At 34.6% G+C, this 24525-nt stretch overlaps 1 protein-coding gene and 1 long non-coding RNA gene across 4 annotated transcripts in view; one reads left to right on the plus strand and one right to left on the minus strand.

The window, feature by feature from the left end:
- The window catches only part of ADAD1 (adenosine deaminase domain containing 1), an 85694-nt gene that overhangs the window by 53273 nt on the left and 7896 nt on the right, over nt 1–24525 (minus strand). For all 3 annotated transcript variants that reach the window (XM_024977595.2, XM_059876282.1, XM_002694395.6), the window contains 6 exons: nt 23869–23937; nt 19949–20074; nt 9113–9236; nt 7304–7474; nt 6126–6355; nt 2189–2426 (listed from right to left, as the gene is read on the minus strand). In XM_024977595.2, coding sequence (XP_024833363.1) covers nt 2189–2426; nt 6126–6355; nt 7304–7474; nt 9113–9236; nt 19949–20074; nt 23869–23937 — 958 coding nt within the window. The remainder of the gene's footprint in view (nt 1–2188; nt 2427–6125; nt 6356–7303; nt 7475–9112; nt 9237–19948; nt 20075–23868; nt 23938–24525) is intronic.
- Nucleotides 55–21639, plus strand: LOC112442030 (uncharacterized). Its single transcript, XR_003030014.2, has 3 exons — nt 55–150; nt 20079–20172; nt 21494–21639. It is a non-coding gene; the product is annotated as an uncharacterized lncRNA (long non-coding RNA).

The raw sequence follows: 24525 nt of genomic DNA on the forward strand, positions 1-24525 counted from the left end.
GTATTCTGACTTTATGTGATTTACACTTTTATTGCATCACAATCAGAGAATACTGTCTACATCACTTATACTTTTCAGAATTTGAGATGTTCTTTGTGGCCTAACGTATGGTCAATTTTTGTTAATGTTCTGCAGGTTCCTGAAAAGCAGGTATATTTTATATTTTTATGGTGCAGAATTTTAAAGATTAATAGATTAATTATAATCAAATCTATAATATTAAGACTGATATATTCTTATTATTCTGTCTTATTCAATCTACCACTAACTGAAAGAGGTGAATTATTGCCTCCACTAACTAATAGTATATTTCTACTTATCATCTTATTGTAATTTCTACTTTATGAATGTTGACACGTCATGTTACTTGTTGCACAATTACTCAGAACTGTTCTTCCTTGTGGATTATATTGCTAAACTGTTTTTTGCCTTATGTAATACTTTGGGGTTGAATAATTAGATCATATCTGTTTTCTCTGTGTTTGCAATCACCTAGCAAGCATTTGGCTATAAAAAATGAGTTAAGCTCATTTTACATTAATTTCAATTTTGTTTTGTAAGTATGTTTTCAGTAAACTGTTTTCAGTGTCTTTCATAGAAGATCTGCTTTGTTTGTATGTTATTAACAGAGATACACTTCTTTATGCTGATTCAAAGCATAAACAGTATAATTTATACTAGTTAAAATAGTCAATAGTTCATACTTGACTGAAGAAACATTTGTATGGGATCTTAATTTAAATCCGTCTCTCACAAAGAAAGCAAATTTAGGCACTTAAACTTTTAACATTATTCATTAGTCCATTATAAATGTATGTTCACATAAAAGAAGGATTTTAGTTTTACTTGATAATCAATGTTAGGGATATTACAAAGGTATATGTAAAAGGCATAATGTATTATGGAGAAGAACAAAGGCTTTAGAAATAAAATACCCAGATCAGAATCCTAGCTGTTTAACTTAATAGTTGGGTGATTTTAAGAAAGATATTTAACCTAGCTTGAATCTCAGTCTCTTTATCTGTAAAAAGAAAAACCAAAAACCAAAAACCAACAATTAACAGGGTTTTTCCAAGAAATCAGTATAGGACTGTACAATAGTTCTCACACTCAAGTGTACATAAATAATATTTGGGAAAGTTGTCAAAAATACAGATTTCTAAGCCCTAAATTCAGATATTCAGATTCAGTGGGAAAAGCAAATTTTTAAAACAAATACATTACATAATTCTAATGATAATGATCACTAGAGAAATAAAAGTTCTGGAAACTGACTTCAAATGCTGGTTCCACCACTTACTAAGTAACTTCAATAAGTTATATAACCTCTCTAGGCCTGTCTTATTAGGAAAAAAGTTTTTAAATTAGTATAATGTCTGCAACATGGAGAAGGCAATGGCACCCCACTCCAGTACTCTTGCATGGAAAATCCCATGGATGGAGGAGCCTGGTGGGCTACAGTCCATGGGGTCGCACAGAGTCAGACACAACTGAGCGGCTTCACTTTCACTTTTCACTTTCATGCACTGGAGAAGGAAATGGCAACCCACTCCAGTGTTCTTGCCTGGAGAATCCCTGGGACGGGGGAGACCGGTGGGCTGTCGTCTATGGGGTCGCGCAGAGTCGGACATGACTGAAGTGACTTAGCAGCAGCAGCTGCAACATCAGATCAGATCAGATCAGTCGCTCAGTCGTGTCCGACTCTTTGTGACCCCATGAATTGCAGTATGCCAGGCCTCCCTGTCCATTACCAACTCCCTGGGTTCACTGAGACTCACGTCCATCGAGTCAGTGATGCCATCTAGCCATCTCATCCTCTGTCGTACCCTTCTCCTCTTGCCCCCAATCCCTCCCAGCATCAGAGTCTTTTCCAATGAGTCAACTCTTCGCATGAGGTGGCCAAAGTACTGGAGTTTCAGCTTCAGCATCATTCCTTCCAAAGAAATCCCAGGGCTGATCTCCTTTAGAATGGACTGGTTGGATCTCCTTGCAGTCCAAGGGACTCTCAAGAGTCTTCTCCAACACCACAGTTCAAAAGCATCAATTGTCACACCCAATAACTATTTTAATCATTATTCAGAATTCAAAAAACTGTATTCAAAAATGTTAAAAGTTTTTATAAATTGTACTAAAATACATTCTTTCACTTAAGTAATATGTAATATTTGAAGAAATTAGTAATGCTAACCTTTCCGTGATCTTTCCACTTAGGCCATCCACAATCTCCAAAGAAATGTCCCCTTGTGCCCAATTCAGACTCAGGAATTTATATTCCAAGTTTGTTTGAAATGGATATGCAGAAGGTACTAAACTAATATGAGGTCTGTTGACCAAGTAAAACATTGGAAGTTTGGAAGTGAGCGCATCATCAACACGTTGCTTTATAGCAATTTCTAAGCCTCTAGTATCACTGCAATTCCCATCACCTAGAAAGCAAAAAAAAAACACAAAACAATACATACTCAAACAAAACAAATGTAAGTCAACAGAAACAGTTGCTGAAGTATGTAATGCAGGCATACCTCACTTTATTGCACTTTGCTTTACTGCACTTCAGAGATACATATTGAAAGTCTGGCAACCCATGTTGTCAGACGTTTAGCCTTTTTTTTTTTTTTTTTTTAGCAATAAAGCAGTTTTTAATTAAGGTATATACCTTACTTTTTTTAAAGACATGATACTAATGCACACTTAACAGACTATAGTATAAACACAACTTTTATATGAACTGGGAAACCAAAATATTCGTGTGACTCACTTTATTGTGATATTCATTTTATTGTGGTGGTCTGGAACTGAACCCACACTACCTTTGAGGTATGCCCATAGAAACTGAAGCTGCATTAATAAAAACAGTGTCTAAATCACAGAATACAGCATTATTACAGAACTATACAGTGCTCATACCATATCTGAAACACTGTATTTAGTCTAAGGCATTACATTTTGACACTATCACCTACATATTACAGAACATCTGGAGAAAACAAATCATATGTAACACAAGTGATGGCCAGGTAGGAAAATACATAAAGGAAAAAGCATCTTGTCTTTTTTTTTTTTTTTTTGACTTTACAATATTGTATTGGTTCTGCCATACATCAACATGAATCTGCCACGGGCGTACACGTGCTCCCCGTCCTGAACTCCCCTCCCACCTCCCTCCCTGTACCATCCCTCTGGGTCATCCCAGAGTGCACCAGCCCCAAGCATCCTGTATCCTGCATAGAACCTGGACTGGCGATTTGTTTCTTATATGATATTATACATGTTTCAATGCCATTCTCCCAAATCATCCCCCCCCCACCCACAGAGTCCAAAAGACTGTTCTATATATCTGTGTCTCTTTTGCGTCTCTCATACAGGGTTACAGTAAACTAACTAACACATACATATGGTCTTTTTATTTTCTATTAAAATAATAGTGCCTTTTAAAAAAGCAAGTTTAAGATTTTTTTCTTAAAAAAGGAAAGAATATTACCACAGACAAAATGAGTATCTGAAAACATCTAAAGTATGAAATTAGTCTCTGAAAACTTTTTGAAAGTAAAATGAAGTCTTCAAATATAATTCTCTTTCCACCTGTAACTGATCTATTATTGATAAAATAACTTACGTTTTTAAGAATCAAAATAGAGAACTGCAAAAGATTTCATAAGACAAGAGAAAAAGGGACAAGGTCATTTATCATCAAATAATTGAGATTTAATCTGTATTGTCATTTAGTTCAAAGTGAAAGGGAAGCGAATTTCAATCCTAAAGAGTAATTTTTAAAATCAATCGGAGCACCCAATTAATGGAACAGATTGTCATTAAATCCCACATTACTGGATCCTTTTAAACTAGAGTTAGATGATCAGAAATGGCATAAAAATAATTTATATAATAATGAGAAGCTTAAGTTCAATAACTCTTAAGATTCATTTAACTGTACATATCACACTTTTAAATGTACAGTGAGTATTTCTCAATGAGCCATTCATATCATCTGTATCAGAATCACTGGTGGTGCCCTTTTAAAATGTATATTCCTGGGGCTATCCCCCAGAGAGAGAGTAGAGATCTTAAGAGGCTGAGAAATCTGCATTTTAAACAAACATTAAAATCTGTTTTGGCTTTCTCAGACAGAACACCAATTAATTAACTCTAGATATGTCCCATAAAGACGCAAAGAAAAGAGATCAGGAGTAATTTTACAAAGTCTTATAGTATTTTTATTACTTCCTGGTGTTCCCATTCCCATGTACAAGATGGTAGTCAAATTATGAAATCTAATTGTTAAGCCCCAGTCCAAACCACTGAATACTACATAATTTCAAAATAATCTATTTGAGTCCATCCTTTTAAGAGACTAAAATATTTTGAAGTTATGTTATACAAATGACAGACTGTAAAATATCTTTCTTTACAAGAACCAAAGCCTTGCATTTCAAAGTTGTGACTCTAGAGAATGTATAGACATTTATTAGACATTCTGTAGACATTTATAAAGAAAATAGCCTTTCTTAAAGAAGATTGAGAAAAATTTGAAGTGTCTGAGAGAATTTTTTGACTAAAGAAAACAGAATAATTCTGGTATCCAATTTAAATTTAAGAAATAAATCATCTATAAAAATATATATTTGGAAAAAAAGAAGTAACTTCAAAGAGGTACTCTCATATATTGCTAGTGAGAATATAATTTGGAGAGTAACTTGGCAATAATTTTCAAAACTGGAAATTCATGTATTTCTGACCTGCAATTCTACTTCTAGGAATTCATTTTACATTTACATATATTTTACTTTTGTGTCAATGACAAACATAAAAAGGTCAAGGTTCACTGTAGCATTTGGTAGCTGCAAAAGATTAGAAACAATCTAAAGTTCCATCAACCCACAACTGGTTAAATAAATTATAGTATGTTTATACAAAGAAATACCATAAGAGAGTTATGAATAATAATGAAAAAAGTCTTCATAGGGAAAAATTTCCAAGATACATTATTAAATGAAAAGAGTAGGATGCAGAAAAGTGTGAATTGTATTATCTCATTGGTGTAAAATTTTAAAAAAGTATAAACATAAACCATCTTTGGAAAGGAAACAAGAAACTAGTAACAATGGATGCCACAGAGGTAAAAGGGTGGCTGAGGCGCTAGGACAGAAGTTAAGACTTATCACTGAAAACCCTTTTGAATTGTGAAACAAGTTTCCAAAGCAATGAAAATAAGCTTGATATTAGAAAAATAAATAATCATTATTTCCTTTTTATAATTTAATAAAGTCAAGCTAAACAAAAGTGCAAGAAAATATAATATTTTGTGTACATATAGAACTACCAAAAAATAGTCCATAGGAGAACTTATTCAAGAAATGGATTTAAATACACAGAACAATAAAAAAACTCACAAGAATAAAACAAACAGTACCTTCTAAAAACAAAACATTACTCATATGACGAGCTAAAGTTTTTATGTGAGCAATCATTACCAAAAATTAACAGTAAACAAAGAAGAGTCAAGTAATGGAATTTAAATTGTTTCCTAAGGGTAACTAAAGCTTTGTAATTCTCAAGGCTTTGCGAAAACTACAAAACTGAGTGTCCAAAATATCTGTTGAGGAGATAATACCTGAAAACCCATTCAAATATAAATACCAAAGGAAGAAGTTAATTATCAGTTCATGTCATTTATTTTGTATTCTATTTACTTCCTACTTACTTCACAAGCCAGAAGAATCCAATTCATAACCAAATACATTTTAAAAAGTATAAAAGTAGCAAAGAACCAAAATGGGCATTTAATATTTTTTATTTCAGGAATAACTAAATATAAGCTTACCTGAGAAGTTCAAAAAAGCACCTTCTTCCAAAAGAAAGGGAAACATTGAATATTGTGCAAACAAAAGCATATGTTCAAGCCAGAATACATATAATTGCCTTACTTAAAATATTCTTAGACTTCTCACAAGATCATAAAAGTCATATTATACTAAGTGTGATTACAAGTTATCATGAAATGAAAACCTCAACAATAATGGATCTGAATTTTACCTTAAGTAAAGCTTCATGCATGCAAAATTTGATTTTACACTGATAAAGTGTAATTAGTGAAAGAGGCCAAGAGGTACTGAAATCTCACTCACCAACAAGAATACTATTGATATAAACTGGCTGTATAAAGTGACTGAGCAATGCTCCCTGTACACCAAGCACTTCCCATCTTGTCAACTTGTCACTTGAGGACATACTGCTTATTCTATTAACAACATCTGCAGGACAGTAGACAGTCAGATAAATTTTGCCTTCAACAGCCACATGGAGACTTAGTTCTTCATTGGCTTCAAATGCAGATATAGAATGTGGATTAAGACGCCTAGAGGAAGAAAAGAAAGTTTCTTCCTTTAAAAATCAAAACCAACGAAGTAAAATCTGCATATACCTAAGAATTGTAACTTGCCAGTTACACTTAATTTCAGTAACAGAAATAGAGGCAAACCCAAAGCAAGCCAGGATGGAATGACTTTGTTCCACAAGATTAAAACCAAGTGGAAATTAACCCTATTTAGAACTCCCACAAGGATAAATTACATATTATTGCCATTTTTATGTCCCTTAAAATCAAATAAAAATCTGATTTTTGCCCCATCATAATTTTTGAGTTATTTCCTTTCTCCAAATGAAAATTTTTTAATGACAAAACTAAAGAATGAAAAAAGAAAACCGACAGTTTATATTTAAGATTGACTTCCAATAAAATATAAAAAACAGTAAAAATCTAAAATTATTTTTCTTGAGGTTTCTCTACAGGAAAACTCACCCTTGTTTTCAAAGGTGTTACTGGAAGGCTTTTAAACAAACTATAAACCATAATTATTTCTAGATGGTCAGACTTAAAGTAAATTTTACTTTCTTTTTGTGTCTGTGTTGTTCAAATATCATGCTACTGATGCTACCCATTCATCAAGACAATGAAGTTCTGACTATAGAATAGACTACATTCCTTAACTCCTGTGTTAGTTTGTGAAGAGTGCATAATCCATACTTCCTAAAGTTTATAAAAAGTCTTACAACCAGAAAGGAGTAGATTTTCAACAGCATGTAAAAGAAAGTAGTGAAGTATGTGGACTATTTAAGTAATAGTAATAGGTAAGACAGTGCAGGGGAGGGAGAATGAATTTGTGGTCTCTTGCAGCCTACAAATAACCTCTGAAGGCTGGAAGGAAAATATGGATGGATTTGAATTTACTTGTTCTTTTGATATATGGATTCAGAATGTATAAATGGTCATCCTAGTTGCTTTTAACAGCTTCTATATACTTACAATTGTGACTTAATCTGGGCTGATCCTTTAGGCAACTGGTTCATATAGAGGTAAATGTTGATATTCTGCTTGAGGGTGAGTAGATCAGAAGCTGGTTCTGTACAAAATATTGATTTTTCCATCATAGCAGGATTTTTGCTATAGTAGAGTAGAAGTTGTCTATAAAAGTATCTAAAATAAAAGAGCTTTATTGAGTAAGAATGTTTAAAAATGAAGTATCTTAAACATTATATTCATGCCATGAGCAATGTTCCTATAAATCAAGTTTTATTATAAAATAATCTTAGTCTTACTTAATGAAGATGTAAGTCCCTTGAGAAGTCTTCAGCTACAGCCCAGTTTACCCTGTGACCAGCCTTAAAGCATCAATCCTCGACTACCACTCCACTCAAAAGTACTCAACTATCATTTCTTGCAAAAGACCCATTTCTCTATTGATTCCCCCTTTTTCTCAAGACATCTCTGCTCCCAGCCTCCTAGGAGTATTAATTTTCTGCATTATTTCTATTTTATCTTCCCCAAACACATAGACAAACAATTATGGTTCCTGTTACGTAGTGGTTCTGAAGACAAAAATTTAAGAGTATAGGAATAACATAATGAAGCCCATAAACTGAATTTAGAAGTGAAACAGATTTCCTGAAAGACAACTCAAGGGGACAAATACTATTTTGCTTACTCAAAAAAACATAATTTTAATCCTAACATCAGAAATATGTAATAAAAATTAATCATCAGTATATCTGACAGTACCAAGGATGGGAAGAAATAAACACAAAAGAGGTAGTTTTCAGTGAGCTATATTACTTTCATGGACTTCCCAGTAGCTTTCCTTTTAAGACTGTAGGATTCTTTTTCTTATTATTGGAGATACATACTTAAGATTTTCAGAAACGACAGTATGCCTAAATGTTTTTTACATTTTAAAGAAATCACCACCAACAAAAAGTGAGAATGCATAATTAAATAAGAACAAAATCCTAATATAGCAGGATACACTAATAATTGGGTATGAATATTGGATACTGGTATCAGAATGCTGATAACTGAATGAAGGTATTAATTATCTGAGTCTCACCTGTGTTTGAAAAATTCCATTAAGAAAAGTTTTCCGAAAAGTAAATTCAGTGACGTGAGAGAACAAAAGCTGAATACCTCAGGAAATAATGCTTATTTCCCACTTTTTGTGTTTTCACAGAAAAGAAACTCCAAAGAGTAAAATTCCTGGTTTATTTCTCCATTATCAGATACTCCTTCCTTTTATAAGGAGCAGTGACTGATAAATTTGAAAAAAGAAACTAGGCATGCTTACCTCAGCCCCCCTTCTCTCTGAGATCTGCCAGTCTAAAAAAATACTTTACTGATATTCTACCATATGGTAGACTTTGTACAGACTTCATGAGTGGAAACTCATTGATTTCTGCCTTTGGATAAGTATGGCTAATTCAGGGGTGAAGTATTACTAAGCCTACTTGGTCCAGATCTAATGCTATACTCTCAGATTACATTAATCAGTAATGAAGACATATTTTATCTTTAAAAACAGATTGCATGGCTTTTAAAATTTAGTTCATAAGGTCGTGATAATAGAAGACACTAAAATTCACAGACTAAACAGTGCAGTTAATATTTCTAAAAGTGACATGAAAATATAAGACGGCTTAGGTAAGTAAGACAATACCGTATCCTTGGCTCAGTGATGAGTAAAACTCCACTTGTAAATCATAACATACATATGTGATTACTTTAGGCTAATATTAATATAAGAGCATTAATATTTGATGGCATTAAATGTATTTGTTACCTTACCTAAGGAGAGATCTCCTTGCTGTAACAACAGCGTGAGTATCATGCAACACTCTTCCATTTGGCTTAATGCACTGACTGTAATTGTATTCACCTGTGCCTATAGCTACAACTTCGTGCTGTCCAGCTGAAAAGAAAAGGTTAACAGAAGCAGATTATTTTGACCTCCTCCTTCTCTATGTTCAACCTCCACCTCTACTTTACCGTCTTTTTATATTTATATTCAACAAACTGTTATTTAAGCATCTATTTACTGGATTGGCCAAAAAGTTTGTTCGTTGTGTTCCCCCCCGCCCCCCACCCCGTAAGGTGGCACTAGCAGTACTTAGTTTCCTTTAATTTCATTTGAGACAACTGTTAAGATTGTATTGTGACACCTATCCTATCAGCATGCATTTAAAAAAATTTATCCAAATTGGTAAATCTTTGTGTAGCCACTTTAATACTGAAGATGGAAGAAAAACACCAACATTTTTGGCATATTATGTTTTATTGTTTCAAGAAAGATAAAAACACAACTGAAATGTAAAAAATGTTTTCTCCCATGTATGGAGAAGGTGCTGTGGCTGATCGAAGAAGTCAAAAGTGGTTTGCAAAGTTTCATGCTGAAGATTTTTTGCTGGACAATTCTCCATGGTCAAGTAGACCAGTGGAAGATGACAGTGATCAAATCAGTCATAACTGAGAAAAATCAACATTATGTCACATGGGAAATAGCCAACATATTCAAAATATCGAGATCTAGTGTTGAAAATCATTTGCACCAGCTTGGTTATGGTCATCATTCTGATGTTTGGGTCAGCATAAATTAAGAGAAGAAAATCTTCCTGACAGTATTTCCACATGTGATTCTCTACTTAAACATAATGAAAACATTCCATTTTAAAAACAAATTGTGATGGGCAATGAAAAGTGGACACCATACAATAATGTAGAACAGAAGAAATCATGCGGCAAGTGAAGTGAACCACGACCAACCCCACCAAAAGCCAGTCTTCACTGAAAGGTGATTTTGTGAACATGGTGGGACTCCTCTATTCTGAGTTCCTTCCAGAAAACCAAACAATTCCAACAGTACTGCTCCCAACTAGACCAACTGAAAGTATCACTTGATGAAAAGCATCCAGAATTAGTAAACAGAAAAATGCATTATCTTCCATCAGGCTGATGCTAGATCACAGGTTTATTTGACGACCAGGAAAAAACTGTTACAGCTTGGCTGGGAAGTTTTGATTCACTCATTGTATTTGCGAGATACTGAAACTTCAATTCTCTTAACGGAAAAAATTTCAATTCCTTGGAAGACTGTATACAGCACCTGGAATAGTTCTTTGCTCAAAAAGAAAAAAAAGCTTTGGGAAGATGGAATTATAAAATTTCCTGAAAAATGGCTGAAGGTAGTATAGCAAAATGATGAATAGGTTCCTCAATAAAGTTCTCAGTGCCCTTCATGGATTACAGCCTTATTGTGGCAAAGGGGCTTGTGTAATTCTGAAGCTATGAGCCATGCCATGCAGGGCCACCAAAAACGGATGGATCATAGTGAAGAGTTCTGAAAAAACAGGATCCATTGGAAAAAGAAATGGCAATTCACTCTTGTATTCTTGTTAGGAGAACCCCATTGATAGTATGGAAAGGTAAAAACATAGGACACTGGAAAATGAGCCCCCCACCACAGGTTGGAAGGTGTCAAATATGCTACTGGGGAAGACTGAAGGGCAATCCTGAGAAACCTGTATGCAGGTCAAGAAGCAACAGGTAGAACAGTACATGGAACAACAGAGTGGTTCCAAATTGGGAAAGGAGTATGTCTAGGTTGTATGCTGTCACCCTGCTTACTTAACTTCTATGCAGAGTACATCATGTGAAATTCCAGGCTAGATGAAGCACAAGCTGGAATCAAGACTGCGGGGGAAAACATTAATAACCTCAGATACGCAGATGACACCGTCTTTATGGCAGAAAGTGAAGAGGAGCTAAAGAGCTCCTTGATGAAGGTGAAAGAGAAGAGAAAAAAAGCTGGGTGAAAACTCAACATTCAAAAAATTAAGATCATGGCATCAAGTTTCATCACCTATGGCAAACAGATGGAGAAACAATGAAAACAGTGACAAACTTTTATATTCTTCGGCTCCAAAATCACTGCGGTGACTAAAGCCATGAAATTAAAAGATGCTCACTCCTTGGATCAAAGCTATCAAAAGCCTGGACAGTGTATTAAAAAGCATAGACATTACTTTGCTGACAAAGGAATGTATAGTCAAAGCTATGGTTTTTCCAGTAGTCATGTATGGATGTGAGAGTTGGACCATAAAGAAGGCTGAGAGTCAAAGAATTGATGCTTTTAAACTGTGATGTTTGAGAAGTCTTGAGAGTCCCTTGGACTGCAAGGAGATCAAACCAGTCAACCCTAAAGGAAATCAACCCTGAATTGGAAGGACTGATGCTGAAGCTCCAATACTTTGGCCACCTGATGTGAAGAGCTGACTCATTGGAAAATACCCTGATGCTGGGAAAGACTGAAGCCAGGAGAAGGGGATGACAGAGGATGAGATGGTTGGATGGCATCACTGACTCAATGAACATGAGTTTGAACAAGGTCTGGGAGATGGTGAAGGGACATGGAAGCCTGGCATGCTGCAGTTCTTTGGGTCTCAAAATGTTGAACATGACTGAGGGACTGAACAACAACTAGTAAGAATGAAGCAGGTGGGCCAAAACATATCAGCTGTGTGTCTGGTGGTCAAAGCAAAGTCTGAAGCTGTCAATAACAACATTGTATAGGAATCTGGAATGTTATGTCCATGAATCAAGGAAAATTGGACATGGTCAAGTAGGAGACGGCAAGACTGAACACTGACATCTTAAGAATCAGTGAACTAAAATGGATGGGAATGGGAGAACTTAATTCATATGACCATTATATCTACTACTATGGGAGAGAATCCCTTAGAAGACACAGAGCAGTCGTCATAGTCAACAAGAGAGTCTGAAATGCATTACTTGGGTGTGAGCTCAAAAACAACAGAATGATCTCGGTTTGTTTCCAAGGCAAACCATTCAACATCCAGTAATCCAAGTCTATGCCCTGACCACTGATGCCGAAGAAGCTGAAGCTGACCAGTTCTATGAAGACCTACAACACCTTCTAGAACCAATACCCATAAAAGATGTCATGATAGGGGACTGGAGTGCAAATTAGGAAGTCAAGAAATACCTGGAGTAACAGGCAAGTTTGGCCTTGGAGAACAAAATGAAGCAGGGCAAAGGCTGATGAATTATGTCAAGAGAATGTACTGCTACTGATGCTACTGCTAAGTCACTTCAGTCGTGTCTGACTATGTGCGACCCCATAGACGGCAGCCCACCAGGCTTCCCCATCCCTGGGATTCTCCAGGCATGAACACTGGAGTGGGTTGCCATTTCCTTCTCCAATGCATGAAAGTGAAAAGTGAAAGTGAAGTTGCTTAGTTGTGTCCAACTCTAGCAATCCCATGGACTGCAGCCTACCAGGCTCCTCTGTCCATGGGATTTTCTAGGCAAAAGTACTGGAGTGGGGTGCCATTGCCTTCTCTGAGAGAGAGAATGTACTGGTCATAGCAAACACCCTCTAACAACAACACAAGAGATGACTCTACACATGGACATCACCAGATGGTCAATACCAAAATCAGATTGATTATATTCTTTGTAGCCAAAGATGGAGAAGCTCTATACAGTCAGTAAAAACAAGAGCTAACTGAGGCTTAGATCATAAGCATCTTAATGTAAAATTTAAGCTTACACTGAAGAAACTAGGGAAAACCTCTAGGCCATTTAGGTACAACCTAAATAAAATCCCTTATGATTATACAGTAGAGGTAATGAATAGATTCAAGAGATCAGATCTAGTAGATAGAATGCCTGAAGAGCTACAGAATGAAGGTTCACAACACTGTACAGGAGACAGTTGCCAAAACCACCCTCAATAAAAAGAAATGCAAGAAAGCAAAGTGGTTGTCTGAGGAGACTTTATAAACAGCTGAGGAAAGAGGACAAATGAAAGTCAAGGGAGAAAGGGAAAGACAAACTCAACTGAATTGTAGAGCTTCAGAGAATAGTAAGGAAAGAGAAGGCCTTCTTACATAAACAATGCAAAGAAACAGGAAAACAATAGAATGGGAAAGACTATAGAGATCTCTTCAAGAAAACTGCAGATAACAAGGGAACATTTCATGTAAGAATGGGCATAATAAATGACAGAAATGGTAAGGACCTAAAATAGATTAAGAGGTGGCAAGAATATATAGAACTACTATACAAAAAAGGTCTTAATGATCCAGATAACCATGATGATGTGGTCACTTACCTAGATTCAGATATCCTGGACTGTGAAGTCAAGTGGGCCATAGGAAGCATTATTACAAAACTATGGAGGTGACAGAATTCCAACTGAGCTATTTCAAATCCTAAAAGATGATGCTGTTAAAGTGCTGCACTCAATAAGTCAGCAAATTTGGAAAACTCAGCAGTGGCCACAGGACTGGAAAAGGTCAGTTTTCATTCTAATACTAAAGAAGGGCAATGCCAAAGAATGTTCAAACTACCATACCACTGTGTTTACTTCACATGCTAGCAAGGTTATTGCTCAAAATCCTTCAAGCTAGGCTTTAGCAGTGTGTAAACAGAGAACTTCCAGATGCATGAGCTAGGTTTCAAAGAGGCAGCAGAGCCAGAGATCAAACTGCCAAAATTCATTGGATCATGGAGAAAGCAAGCAAGTTCCAGAAAATCATCTACTTCTGCTTCATTGACTATGCTAAAGCCTTTGACTGTTGATCACAACAAACTGAAAAACTCTTAAATAGCTGTGAATACCAGACCACCTTGTGTGTTAGTCTCTCAGTTACGTCTGACTTTTTGCTATCTCATGGACTGTAGCCTAGGCAGGGTCTGATGTCCATGGAATACCAAATCACCTTACACCCGTCTCCTAAAAAAACCTGTATGTGGGTCAAGAAGCAACAGTTATAACTGGACATGGAAAACAGACTGGATTGTTCCATGGAACCAATGGAGTGGTTCAAAGTTGGGAAAGGAGTACAACAAGGCTGTATATTGTCACCCTGTTTATTTAACTTATATTCAGAGTATGTTATGTGGATTGCCAGGCTAGATGATTTGCAAGCTGGAATCAAGACTGCTGGGACAAATATCAATAACCTCAGATATGCAGATGTTACCAGTGTAATGGCAGAAAGTGAAGAGCAACTAAAGAGCCTCTTGATGAAAGTGAAAGAGGAGAGTGAAAAACCTGGCTTAAAACTTAACATTCAAAAAACTAAGATCATGGCATCCGGTCCCATCACTTCATGGCAAATAGATGGATAAAAAGTGGGAACAGTGACAGATTTTATTTTCTTGGGCTCCAAAATTACTGTTGATGGTGACTGCAGCCATAAAATTAAAAGACACCTGCTCCTTGGAAGGAAAGCTATGACAAACCTAGACAGTATATTACAAAGCAGAAACATCACGTTGCCGATAAAGGTATGTATAGCCAAAACTACGGGTTTCCCAGTAGTCATGTATGGATGTGAGAGCTGGACCATAAAGAAGGCTGAGCTCCAAAGAATTGATCCTTTTGAATTGTGATGCTAGAAAAGAGTCTTCAGAGTCCCTTAGACTGCAAGGAGATCAAACCAGTCAATCCTAAAGGAAATCAACCCTGGATATTCATTGGAAGGACTGTTCCTGAAGCTCTAATACACTGGTCACCTGATGCTAAGAGTTGACTCACTGCAAAAGACCCTGGACCTGGGAAAAACTGAGAACAGGTGGAGAAGGGGGTGGCAGAGTTTGATATGGTTAGATAGCATCACCAACTCAACTGACATGAATCTGGGCAAACTCCATGAAATAGTAGAGAACAGAGGAACTTGGTGTGCTACAGTCCATGGGGTCACAAAGAGTCAGACATTGCTTAGTGACTAAACAACATCATCAACATTCTTGGTGAAAATAAAAAATCTGTCTCTTACTCAAAAACGAAAGGAACTTTTTGGCCAACCCAATAAATGCCAGGTATTAATATAAAGAGATTAGGTTAAATGAGTGAATTAGGCCTATAATTCAATGAAAAATTCTGTTTTACCATTTTAAAGTTAGCAAAACCATTGACCAAAAATATGGAAAAATATCAATAATTCCACACCTTCAAATAAGAGTTTGAGAGTCTTCCACAAATGAACTTACTTACAAAAGAGAGAGGCTCACAGACTTAGAAAGCAAACTATGGTTGCTGAAGGGAAGGGACAGTTAGGGAGGTGGGGATGGTCAGGTACACATGTTATATTTAACATGGACAACCAACAAGGACCTATTGTATAGGACGTGAAACTCTGTTCAATGTTATATGGCAGCCTGGACGGGAGAGGGTTTCGGGGAGAATGGATACATGTACATGCACGGCTGAGTCCCTTCACTGTTCACCTGAAACTATCACATTGTCAATTGGCTATACTACAGTGCAAAATAAAAAGTTTAAAAAAAAGTTTGAGAGTCTCCTAAGAAGCAAAGTTTTAAAAATACGTCAATAATATCTCAATTTAAAAGGCAGATGTTTTACATTATACTAAATTTTTGCCTTTTATGAATAAAGGCAACAGAATAACTTTTTGCTGTATCCCATTTGAGATTTGAAACCCTATATTCAGAAGATACCATTCATTTTTCTTTTTACCTCCTATTTATGTGGACTTTCTATAACCCAGTCCTTCTCAGTTTGAGATCATCAACTTAATCACTCATGTATATAGTTATATTAATATATGAACCTCATGGTAGGCATAAACCAAAAATCTATAATAGAGATGTACACAAAAAAGAGAAAGGAATCCAAACTCGACTACTACAGATGGTCATCAAATCACAAGAGGAGAGAGCAAAAGAAAAAAGGAACAAAAGAGAACTATAAAAATACGCTGAAAACAAGTAACAAAATGTCAATAAGTATTAACCTATCAGTAATTACTTCAAATGTAAATGGACTAAAAGCTCCAATAAAAAAGACATAAAGTAGCTGAATGAATAGAAAACAAGATACACATTACTGCCTGCAAGAGACTCACTTAAGATCTACAAAAACACACAGGTTGAAAGTGAAAGGGACAAAGATTTTCCATGCAAATGAAGAAAAAGACAGTAAAAAGATAAAAAAGGGCACTATACAATGATAAAGGGATCAATCGGAAAAGAACACATAGCGAGTGTAAATGTAAAGCGTTCAACATAGGAGAATCCAGATACATAAAGAATGTATTAATAAACATAATGGGAGAAATTGACAATAATACAATAGTAGGGGGCTACACCCCATTTACATCAATAGCCAGACCATCCAGACATAAAATTAATTTGAAAACACTGGTCTTAGATGACACACCAGACCAGACAGAATTGAACATATATGGAACATTTCATCAAAATAGTAGAATATACATTCTTTTCAAGTGTATGTGAAACAATCTCCAGGACACATAACATGCTATGACACAAAATAAGTCTCAATAAATTTAAGAAGATTGAAATCATATTAATATAAAGCATCTTTTCTGACCACAATGCTATGAACGTGGAAATCAATTACAAGAAAAGAAACATAAACACAAACACATGTATTTTAAACAACATGGTACTAAACAATCAATGGGTCACTGAAGAAATCAAAGAGGAAATTAAAAAAAATATCTAGACACAAATGAAAATGCAAATACAATGACCCAAAATCTATGGGATGTAGCAAAAGCAGATATAAGACTGAAATTAAAACAAGTCTAGAGACTTCTTAGGTGGTCCGGTGGTTAAGAATCTGCCTGCCAATGCAGAGAACAAGGGTTTGACCCCTGGTCTGGCAAAGAGTTGGACACGACTGAGCGACTGAACTGACTGACTGACTGACTGGGAAGGTCTCACATGCCAGGGAGCAATTAAGCTGGTGCACTGCAACTACTGAGACCACACGGTCAAACTAGAGAGTAGCCCCTTCTCACAGCAACTAGAGAAAAAGCCAGTGCAGCAATGAAGATGCAACACAGCCAAAATAAAATAAATAAGTCTACTTCAGGAAAGAAGAAAATTTTCAAACAAGTCATCCAACCTTATACCTAAAGGAACTAGAATATAAGAAGAAACAAAAACTAAAGTTAGAATTTTAAGCAAACTCCAGGAGATTGTGAAGAACAGGGAAGCCTGGCATATTGCAGTCCATGGGGCTGCAGAGAGTCAGACATGACTGAGCAACGGAACAACAACAAAGGTTAGTAGAAATCATAAAGATAACAATGGAAATGAATAAAATAGAGACTGAAAAAAAACAAAAAAGATCAATGGAAAAAACAGTTGGTTCTTTGAAAAGAAACAAAATTTATAACCTTTAGCCAGATACATAAAAAAAAGACAAGCCACATAAATAAAATCAGAAATGAAAAAGGTTAAATTACAACTGATGCCACAGAAATATAAAGAAATATGAGAGATTACTATGAACCATAATTTGCCAATAAAATGCACAAGCAATAATAAATACCTAGAAACATACAATCTCCAAAGACCCACCAGGCAGAAACAGAAAATATGAACAGATTAATCACCAGTAATGAAATTGAATCAGTAATATAAAAACTCCCAACAAACAAAAGTCCAGAACTAGATGGCTTCACAGGTGACTTCTACCAAACATTTAGAGAAGAGTTAATACCCATCCTTCTTAAACTATTCCAAAAAATTAAAGAGGAAAGGTCACTTTCAAACTCACTTTACAAGGCCAGCATTATGCTGATACCAAAACCATAGAAAGACACCACACAAAAAAAATTTACAGATCAATATGCTTGAAGAACACATATGCAAAAAAATCTTCAGCAAATTATTAGCAAACCAAATTCAACAATACATTAGCAGAAAGATCATATACCATAATCAAGTGAGATTTATTTGAGGCATGCTAGGATGGTTTAATATCCACAAATCAATGTGACACACCATATAAACAATTGAAAACTAAAAAGTACATTATCTCAATAGGTGAAGAAAAAGCTTTCAGCAAAATTTAACATGCTTTTATGATTAAAAACAAAAAACTCTCAACAAAGTGGGTAGAGATAGAACATACCTCAACATAATAAATGCCATATATGACAAATCACAGCCAACATCATACTCAATGGTGAAAAGCTGAAAGCAATGTCCTCTTAAGAGGATTAAGACTAAGATATTCACCCTCACTACTTTTATTCCACATAGTATTGGAAGTCTAAGCCATGGTAATCAGATTAAAAAATAAATAAAAGGAATACAACTTGAATGGAAAGAAGTAAAACTGCCACCCATGATATACTATATACAGAAATTCTTAAAGACTCCACCAAAAAACTATTACAACTAATACATGAATTCAGTAAAGTTATATGATATGAAACTAATATACAGAAAATTTCTGCATTTCTATATACTAATAATGAACTATCAAAAAACACAAATTAAGAAAGCAATACCACTTAAAATTATATCAGAATGAATAAAATACATAGGAATAAGTCTAACCAAGGAGTTTTGGAAAAGACTTGTACTTAGAAAACTGTAACATACTGACAAGGAATTGAAGATGACAACAAACAAATGCAAAGATACACGATGCTCAAAGACTGGAAGAAATTAAGATGGTAATGACGACCCTATATGCAAGACAGCAAAAGAGACACAGATGTAAAGGACAAACTTTGGACTCTGTGTGAGAAGGTGAGGGTGGGATGACTTGAGAGAACAGCACTGAAACATGTATATTACCATATGTGAAACAGACGACCAAACCAAGTTTGATGCATGAAGCAGGGCACTCTAAGCCGGTGCACTGGTACAACCCAGAGGGATGGGATGAGGAGGGAAGTGGGAGGGGGGTTCAGGACGTGGTGACACATGTACACCCAAAGCTGATTCATGTCAGTGTATGGCAAAAAACACCACAATATTGTAAAGTAATTACTTTAGCCTCCAATTAAAATAAATAAATCATTTTTTTTAAATGACCATACTACTGTCCAAGGCAATCTGCAGGTTTAGTGCAATCCCTATTAAAATACCAAGAGCATTTTTCACAGAACAGGAACAAACTGTAAAATCTGTTTGGAAACATAAAAACACCCAAATAACCAAAGCAATCTCTAGAGAGAAAAAATAAAGCATGGAGGTATCATGCTCCATGATTTCAAACTAAGCTGACCCTTGAATAATCATATATATCTTCTCTTCCTATCTAGGTTAAAAAAAATCCTTAAGAATAGGAACCAAATATGAAATTGTTTTTTTTTTATCATCTACAGTGTCTTATTCAGAGATGAATATAAAATTCAAATGCTTTTAATATCAATATAGAACATTAAAGGATAAAAGATAAAATGTAATTGAAATCACATTATAATAATTACAGGAAAAACCAGAGATTCATGATTTTTCATTTTTTAATCTTTTATTACTTGATAGTGAAGAAAATGTTAATTTTTATAGAGTCCTCAATGTTTGTTATAATGAGGTTAGATTTCAAGTCGGTAGTGATTCCAACATAGTTACTGATTAAAATGTTAAGTATTTTACCATTCTGCAGTTCTCTATTGGTTCCTGTTCATTATACTTTATCTCTTTGAGAATGTGTGTTTAACAACCCACACCTACTAGAAAAGGCTATTTCAAATTAATACAGCACCACTATCAATAGGGGCAAAGAAAGTTAATTAAATACTACCACAGTATCATTAAGTTACTTAATAGTTTTTCTATAAACACATAACAAATACTCACACTTACCTCTTTCAATTATAAAAGCAGCTAATGAGTTGCTACATTTCAGATAGTCTGATTGACTAGAAATTAGTTGACTAAATGTTTCTTTAACAATCTGTGAAATCTTTGCAAACTGAATATGTCTCCCTTCTAGAAAAAAAAATCAAATGCAACATGAATTTGAAGAACACTGTGCTTTATTCCAGAGGCCAGAATAACCTTTCAACTGAATGAGTTAATTTTCAGAGGTATGTAAGCAAATTTATAATTTATGTCATGACTTGAGATTTTAAAGCATTCCATTCTAAAAGCATACAAGTTATTGAGCTGTTGGATAGATTTTTGTTTAAAAAAAGAAGCGCAAGTATTACAAATTATAAGATTACTGATTTGTATTTGATAAAATATTGAAACGTTATACAGGACACAAGACAATTCTCTGTTATAAGGGACTGTCCCACATTGTCTGACAAGCACGATCTCAGTGAAAACCAATAGTCTTCCCTAATCACTGTGATAATCAAAATATACTCCTTAGTATTTGCCCCACTGAGAACCACTAAATAGCACTAAACACTTAAACTCTTGATATTGTTCCATGTTCCTACAAAAAAAAAAAAGAAAAAACCCAGACTTTGAAAGGAGATAAAGGTAGCTTAAAGTAATTAGGATTACTACAGAATTATAACCAAGAATATATATCAAAACTTACCCATGGACTTTTTAAAAAATATGAAAGTTTTGAGGTTCTGAGATAGGACCTTGGCCACCTATTGCTTTGTGTATATATATATATATATGCTTGTGTATCCCTAGGGAAGAATCATTATTCTAGAGAATGAGAGGTTGCAGAATCACTTTAGAGTATTTCTCAAAGTTTACTTGTTTACTAAGCCACTGAAAGTTCCTGATGTTCCATGATGGCTGCTAAGTAGTCTTATCAAATGGTTTGCAGTCCATGATATCTTCAGAGGAAAAAAGTAATGACACAATTTTGCTCTCATGCATTGCACATATATGAAACATATAAATATACTTTCATAGAAATTCTTTTCTTACCTGCTTAATATATTAAAAAGGCAAACAAATGATAAAAATTTTAACATTATTAGTCTTAGTTAATACAGCTAATCTCAGGCCATTTACAAGTTTTTATTTATATTTGTCAAACTTGAATTTTTCTTTGTTAATATTGTCAATGCTTTCTTAGCAAAAACAGGTAAAGTCACATCAAAAAGAGTTAAAGAACTTCATATATAAAATCATAAAATGAAATTCTGAGGGAAAGAAGAATGAACTACTGGTTATATTCTTTTATCTAACCACAATGTGTGAAGGTACAAATTATTACAATTGCCTGCTAGCATATATTTCATTTAAATTTGCAAAAACCATTGTGTGGCATAAAAATTAGTTTTTGGTGTTAGTAAAAATGTATAGTGTATACTAAAAATATGAATGAGAAGTATTCAGCAACTTGGCTCTGCTTATCACCAAAATCTTATGATACAGGAGAAGCATACTCATTTAATGATATTTTAAAATGAAACCTTTTTTTCACTCCAACAGCAATATAAAAGGTGTATATTCAGAAGTCTTCCTCTCCAAATGCAACCACTATTATCAAGATGGATATTTTGATGAACAAAAATATAAACAAATAAATAAAAACATATACTACTTTAAAAAATAAAAACTGGGCATGCTAAAATCCACTCTGCAACTGGTCTTGGGCATCATTCAGAGGTAGACATTAGTGCTACCCTCCTTCTTAATGGTTCCAAAGAATGAATATAATTTGCTTCATCACGTCCTATATGGTTGGGCTTCCCTTGTGGCTCAGCTGGTACAGAATCTGCCTGCAATGTGAGAGACCTAGGTTTGATCCCTGTGTGGGGATGAAACCCTGGAGAAGGGAAAGGCTACCCACTCCAGTATTCTGGCCTGGAGAATTCCACAGACTGTATAGTTCATGGGGTTGCAAAGAGTCGGACAAGACTCAATGACTTTCACTTTGACTATACAGTTAGCAATTATTTTGTGCAATGACACAGAACAGAAAAATACACTGCAATTAATACTGACAGAACAAGAATTATGTGTGTGGCAGGACAATGTTTCGCTGCATATAAAAAGGTTGTACCTAAATATTATGAAGAACATTTAGAAGTTAACAACATACTGATAAAACTCTTGATCTTAACTGGCTGTTGAAGGAAATAATGAGTCCTGTGAATATAAACAAATCTTTGCTACTAAATGGATCTCTCATTAGCATGCATATGAATAAGGAGCAATACCATTTTTCCTATACATGTGTGCTGCTTGCTGAGGAAATAAAATGTTCTCACAAATCACTGGACGTGAAGGATGAGATAAAGCATTACATATATGATGTTAACACCATTTCCTTGATTTCCGGCTGCTAATTTCAAGTGATCCTTAGTATCATAAGGAACCTGAATCTATCTTCAGAACCAAAATATCGTTATATTTAGTGAAGATACAGTCCAGTAAAAATATGGCAAAGTAGACAGGCTGTGAAAAAATGATACCTTCCAAAACTGGCCCAAAAGGAGCTGTTCAGGAGATTTTTATGTATCTCAAATCTGTTCTTCAAAGTGATAATATTCAACTCCTGTGTTTACACATAAGCATGAAGAATGATATTTGTCCCTCCTTTCCTAACAGAGAACTGTTAATTTTTAACTTTTTAACTCCTTACCTGAGCCTACCAAACCTGACTCTACTCATGTATTTTTGTAAACACATTGTTAACCACATACTCAGGGTACCAGTAATCTGTATTATCTGCCCATGATCAACCTAAGATTCTTTCTACTATTCATTAAAAATGTCCATTGAATGTGAAAAGACTAGAGCCCCTTTCAATATTAAGAGATCATTCCTGTTGAAATGATCACTCACTGTCCTTCTGTTCATCAATTCCTATGATCATTAGATCAAGTGACAATATTTGACTGAATATATTTAACTATTGGTTGATTTTGCCTTTTGAATGTGCCTATTTCCCCTGGTCTAGTACTTTTACTTGAAACAAGCACACAAATGTACACAGCCTTTTTCTGTCTCAGAAAGACCATGGAAAACCAAGCCTGAAAGTGTTTTCAAATCCTAATCCTCAGACCTGGAAAGGACAAAGAAAGAAATGCCCTTCTTCATTTTAGATCTGCAAATACTCTAAATTTTAAAGTCTGAAGTGTTACTACTATGTAGGCAATGTAGAAATTAAGGATAATTTCCTGCCTTTCAGGAGATTAACAATCTAATAGGAAAAGTATACAACAATCACCATATAGTGTTGAATAGAATAAATACTACAATAAAATAATAGCAGTTACTATTTAGTGAGCACCTACTGTGGGCCAGGCACTGATCAAGATTTTGTACATGCATAAATTAATTTAAACCTCACAATAACCCTATGAGGCAGTTATTATTGTAGCCATTTTACAGGTAGAGAAATTAAGGTGTACAGAGAGAAGTAAGTGGTTATAGGTCACACAACTAGTAACTTTAATTGCAGTTACAGTTTTCTTGAGCTTGAGTAATAACTAACATTAAAAGAAAGTGAACAGATTGAAATGACTATCCCAACCATCAAGCACCAGAAAGCCACTGGATTTCATTAATGACCAGGCCACCAAAGCACAGAATTTTCAAAAAAGCAGTTACATGATATTGATAAGTCATCTCTTCATAGGAAAAAAGCCACTTCTTCAATTGTTCCTCTCCAATTTTATTATTTCTCTAATTTTTAGCAGAGTATGGAAGGAAATACTCATCTTTGTAGAAGCGTGACAGGTTTGAATAATAAAATACTAATGCACATTTTCATACCTATGCATATTTTAATTGTATGCTGTTATAATTTTTAATTGGGTTAATCTTCTTTTAAAAATTATCATAAAGGACTTTCCTACCATAATGTACTTTTGAAACATATACTGGTTCAGGTGAAACAATAGGTTCTGCAGGGATAGGAGGAGGACCTGTAAATAAAACAAAATCATAAGGTAAAAATGAAACTTAAATGTTCAAAAGGGCAGGTATAATACTATTCTGTAATAAAACAACAATCCAAGAATGATTGTTTTTTCTATATACTTCTGCCAACTCTAGGCCATCAATTATCCATTAGCTCAGCCTTTCTAAATGTGTTTATTATACTGAAATCAATTATACAAACACCAAATTATACATTTCTGGTTCCCTATTCTTATGCTACTATATAGCTTGCTTTGTAACAGATTTAACATTCTGAAAATCGGTTAAAATTAAACCCTAGTTTAAATGCTTATGAACAATTTTACATTTACAGTAATACCAGGTAAAACATTTGTAAGATATTTGTATTTAATATTCTATCAAAAATTTAATTTAGTAAGTAAAAATTATCATTTTACCAGAGTATTTTGTAGGGGAATACTTCAAAGTTTTCTAAGTTATTTATTTAAATGAACTTGTTAAATGAGTAATTTAAAGACCTAAACATAATTCAGAAACAATTTCATTCTTTGTGCCAGTAGCACAATAAAAATAATTGACATGAAAAAAAGTTTTCTAGTTTTTTACCCAAT

The sequence above is a fragment of the Bos taurus genome, chromosome 17, assembly GCF_002263795.3.
Source record: "Bos taurus isolate L1 Dominette 01449 registration number 42190680 breed Hereford chromosome 17, ARS-UCD2.0, whole genome shotgun sequence".
Taxonomy (NCBI): domain Eukaryota; kingdom Metazoa; phylum Chordata; class Mammalia; order Artiodactyla; family Bovidae; genus Bos; species Bos taurus.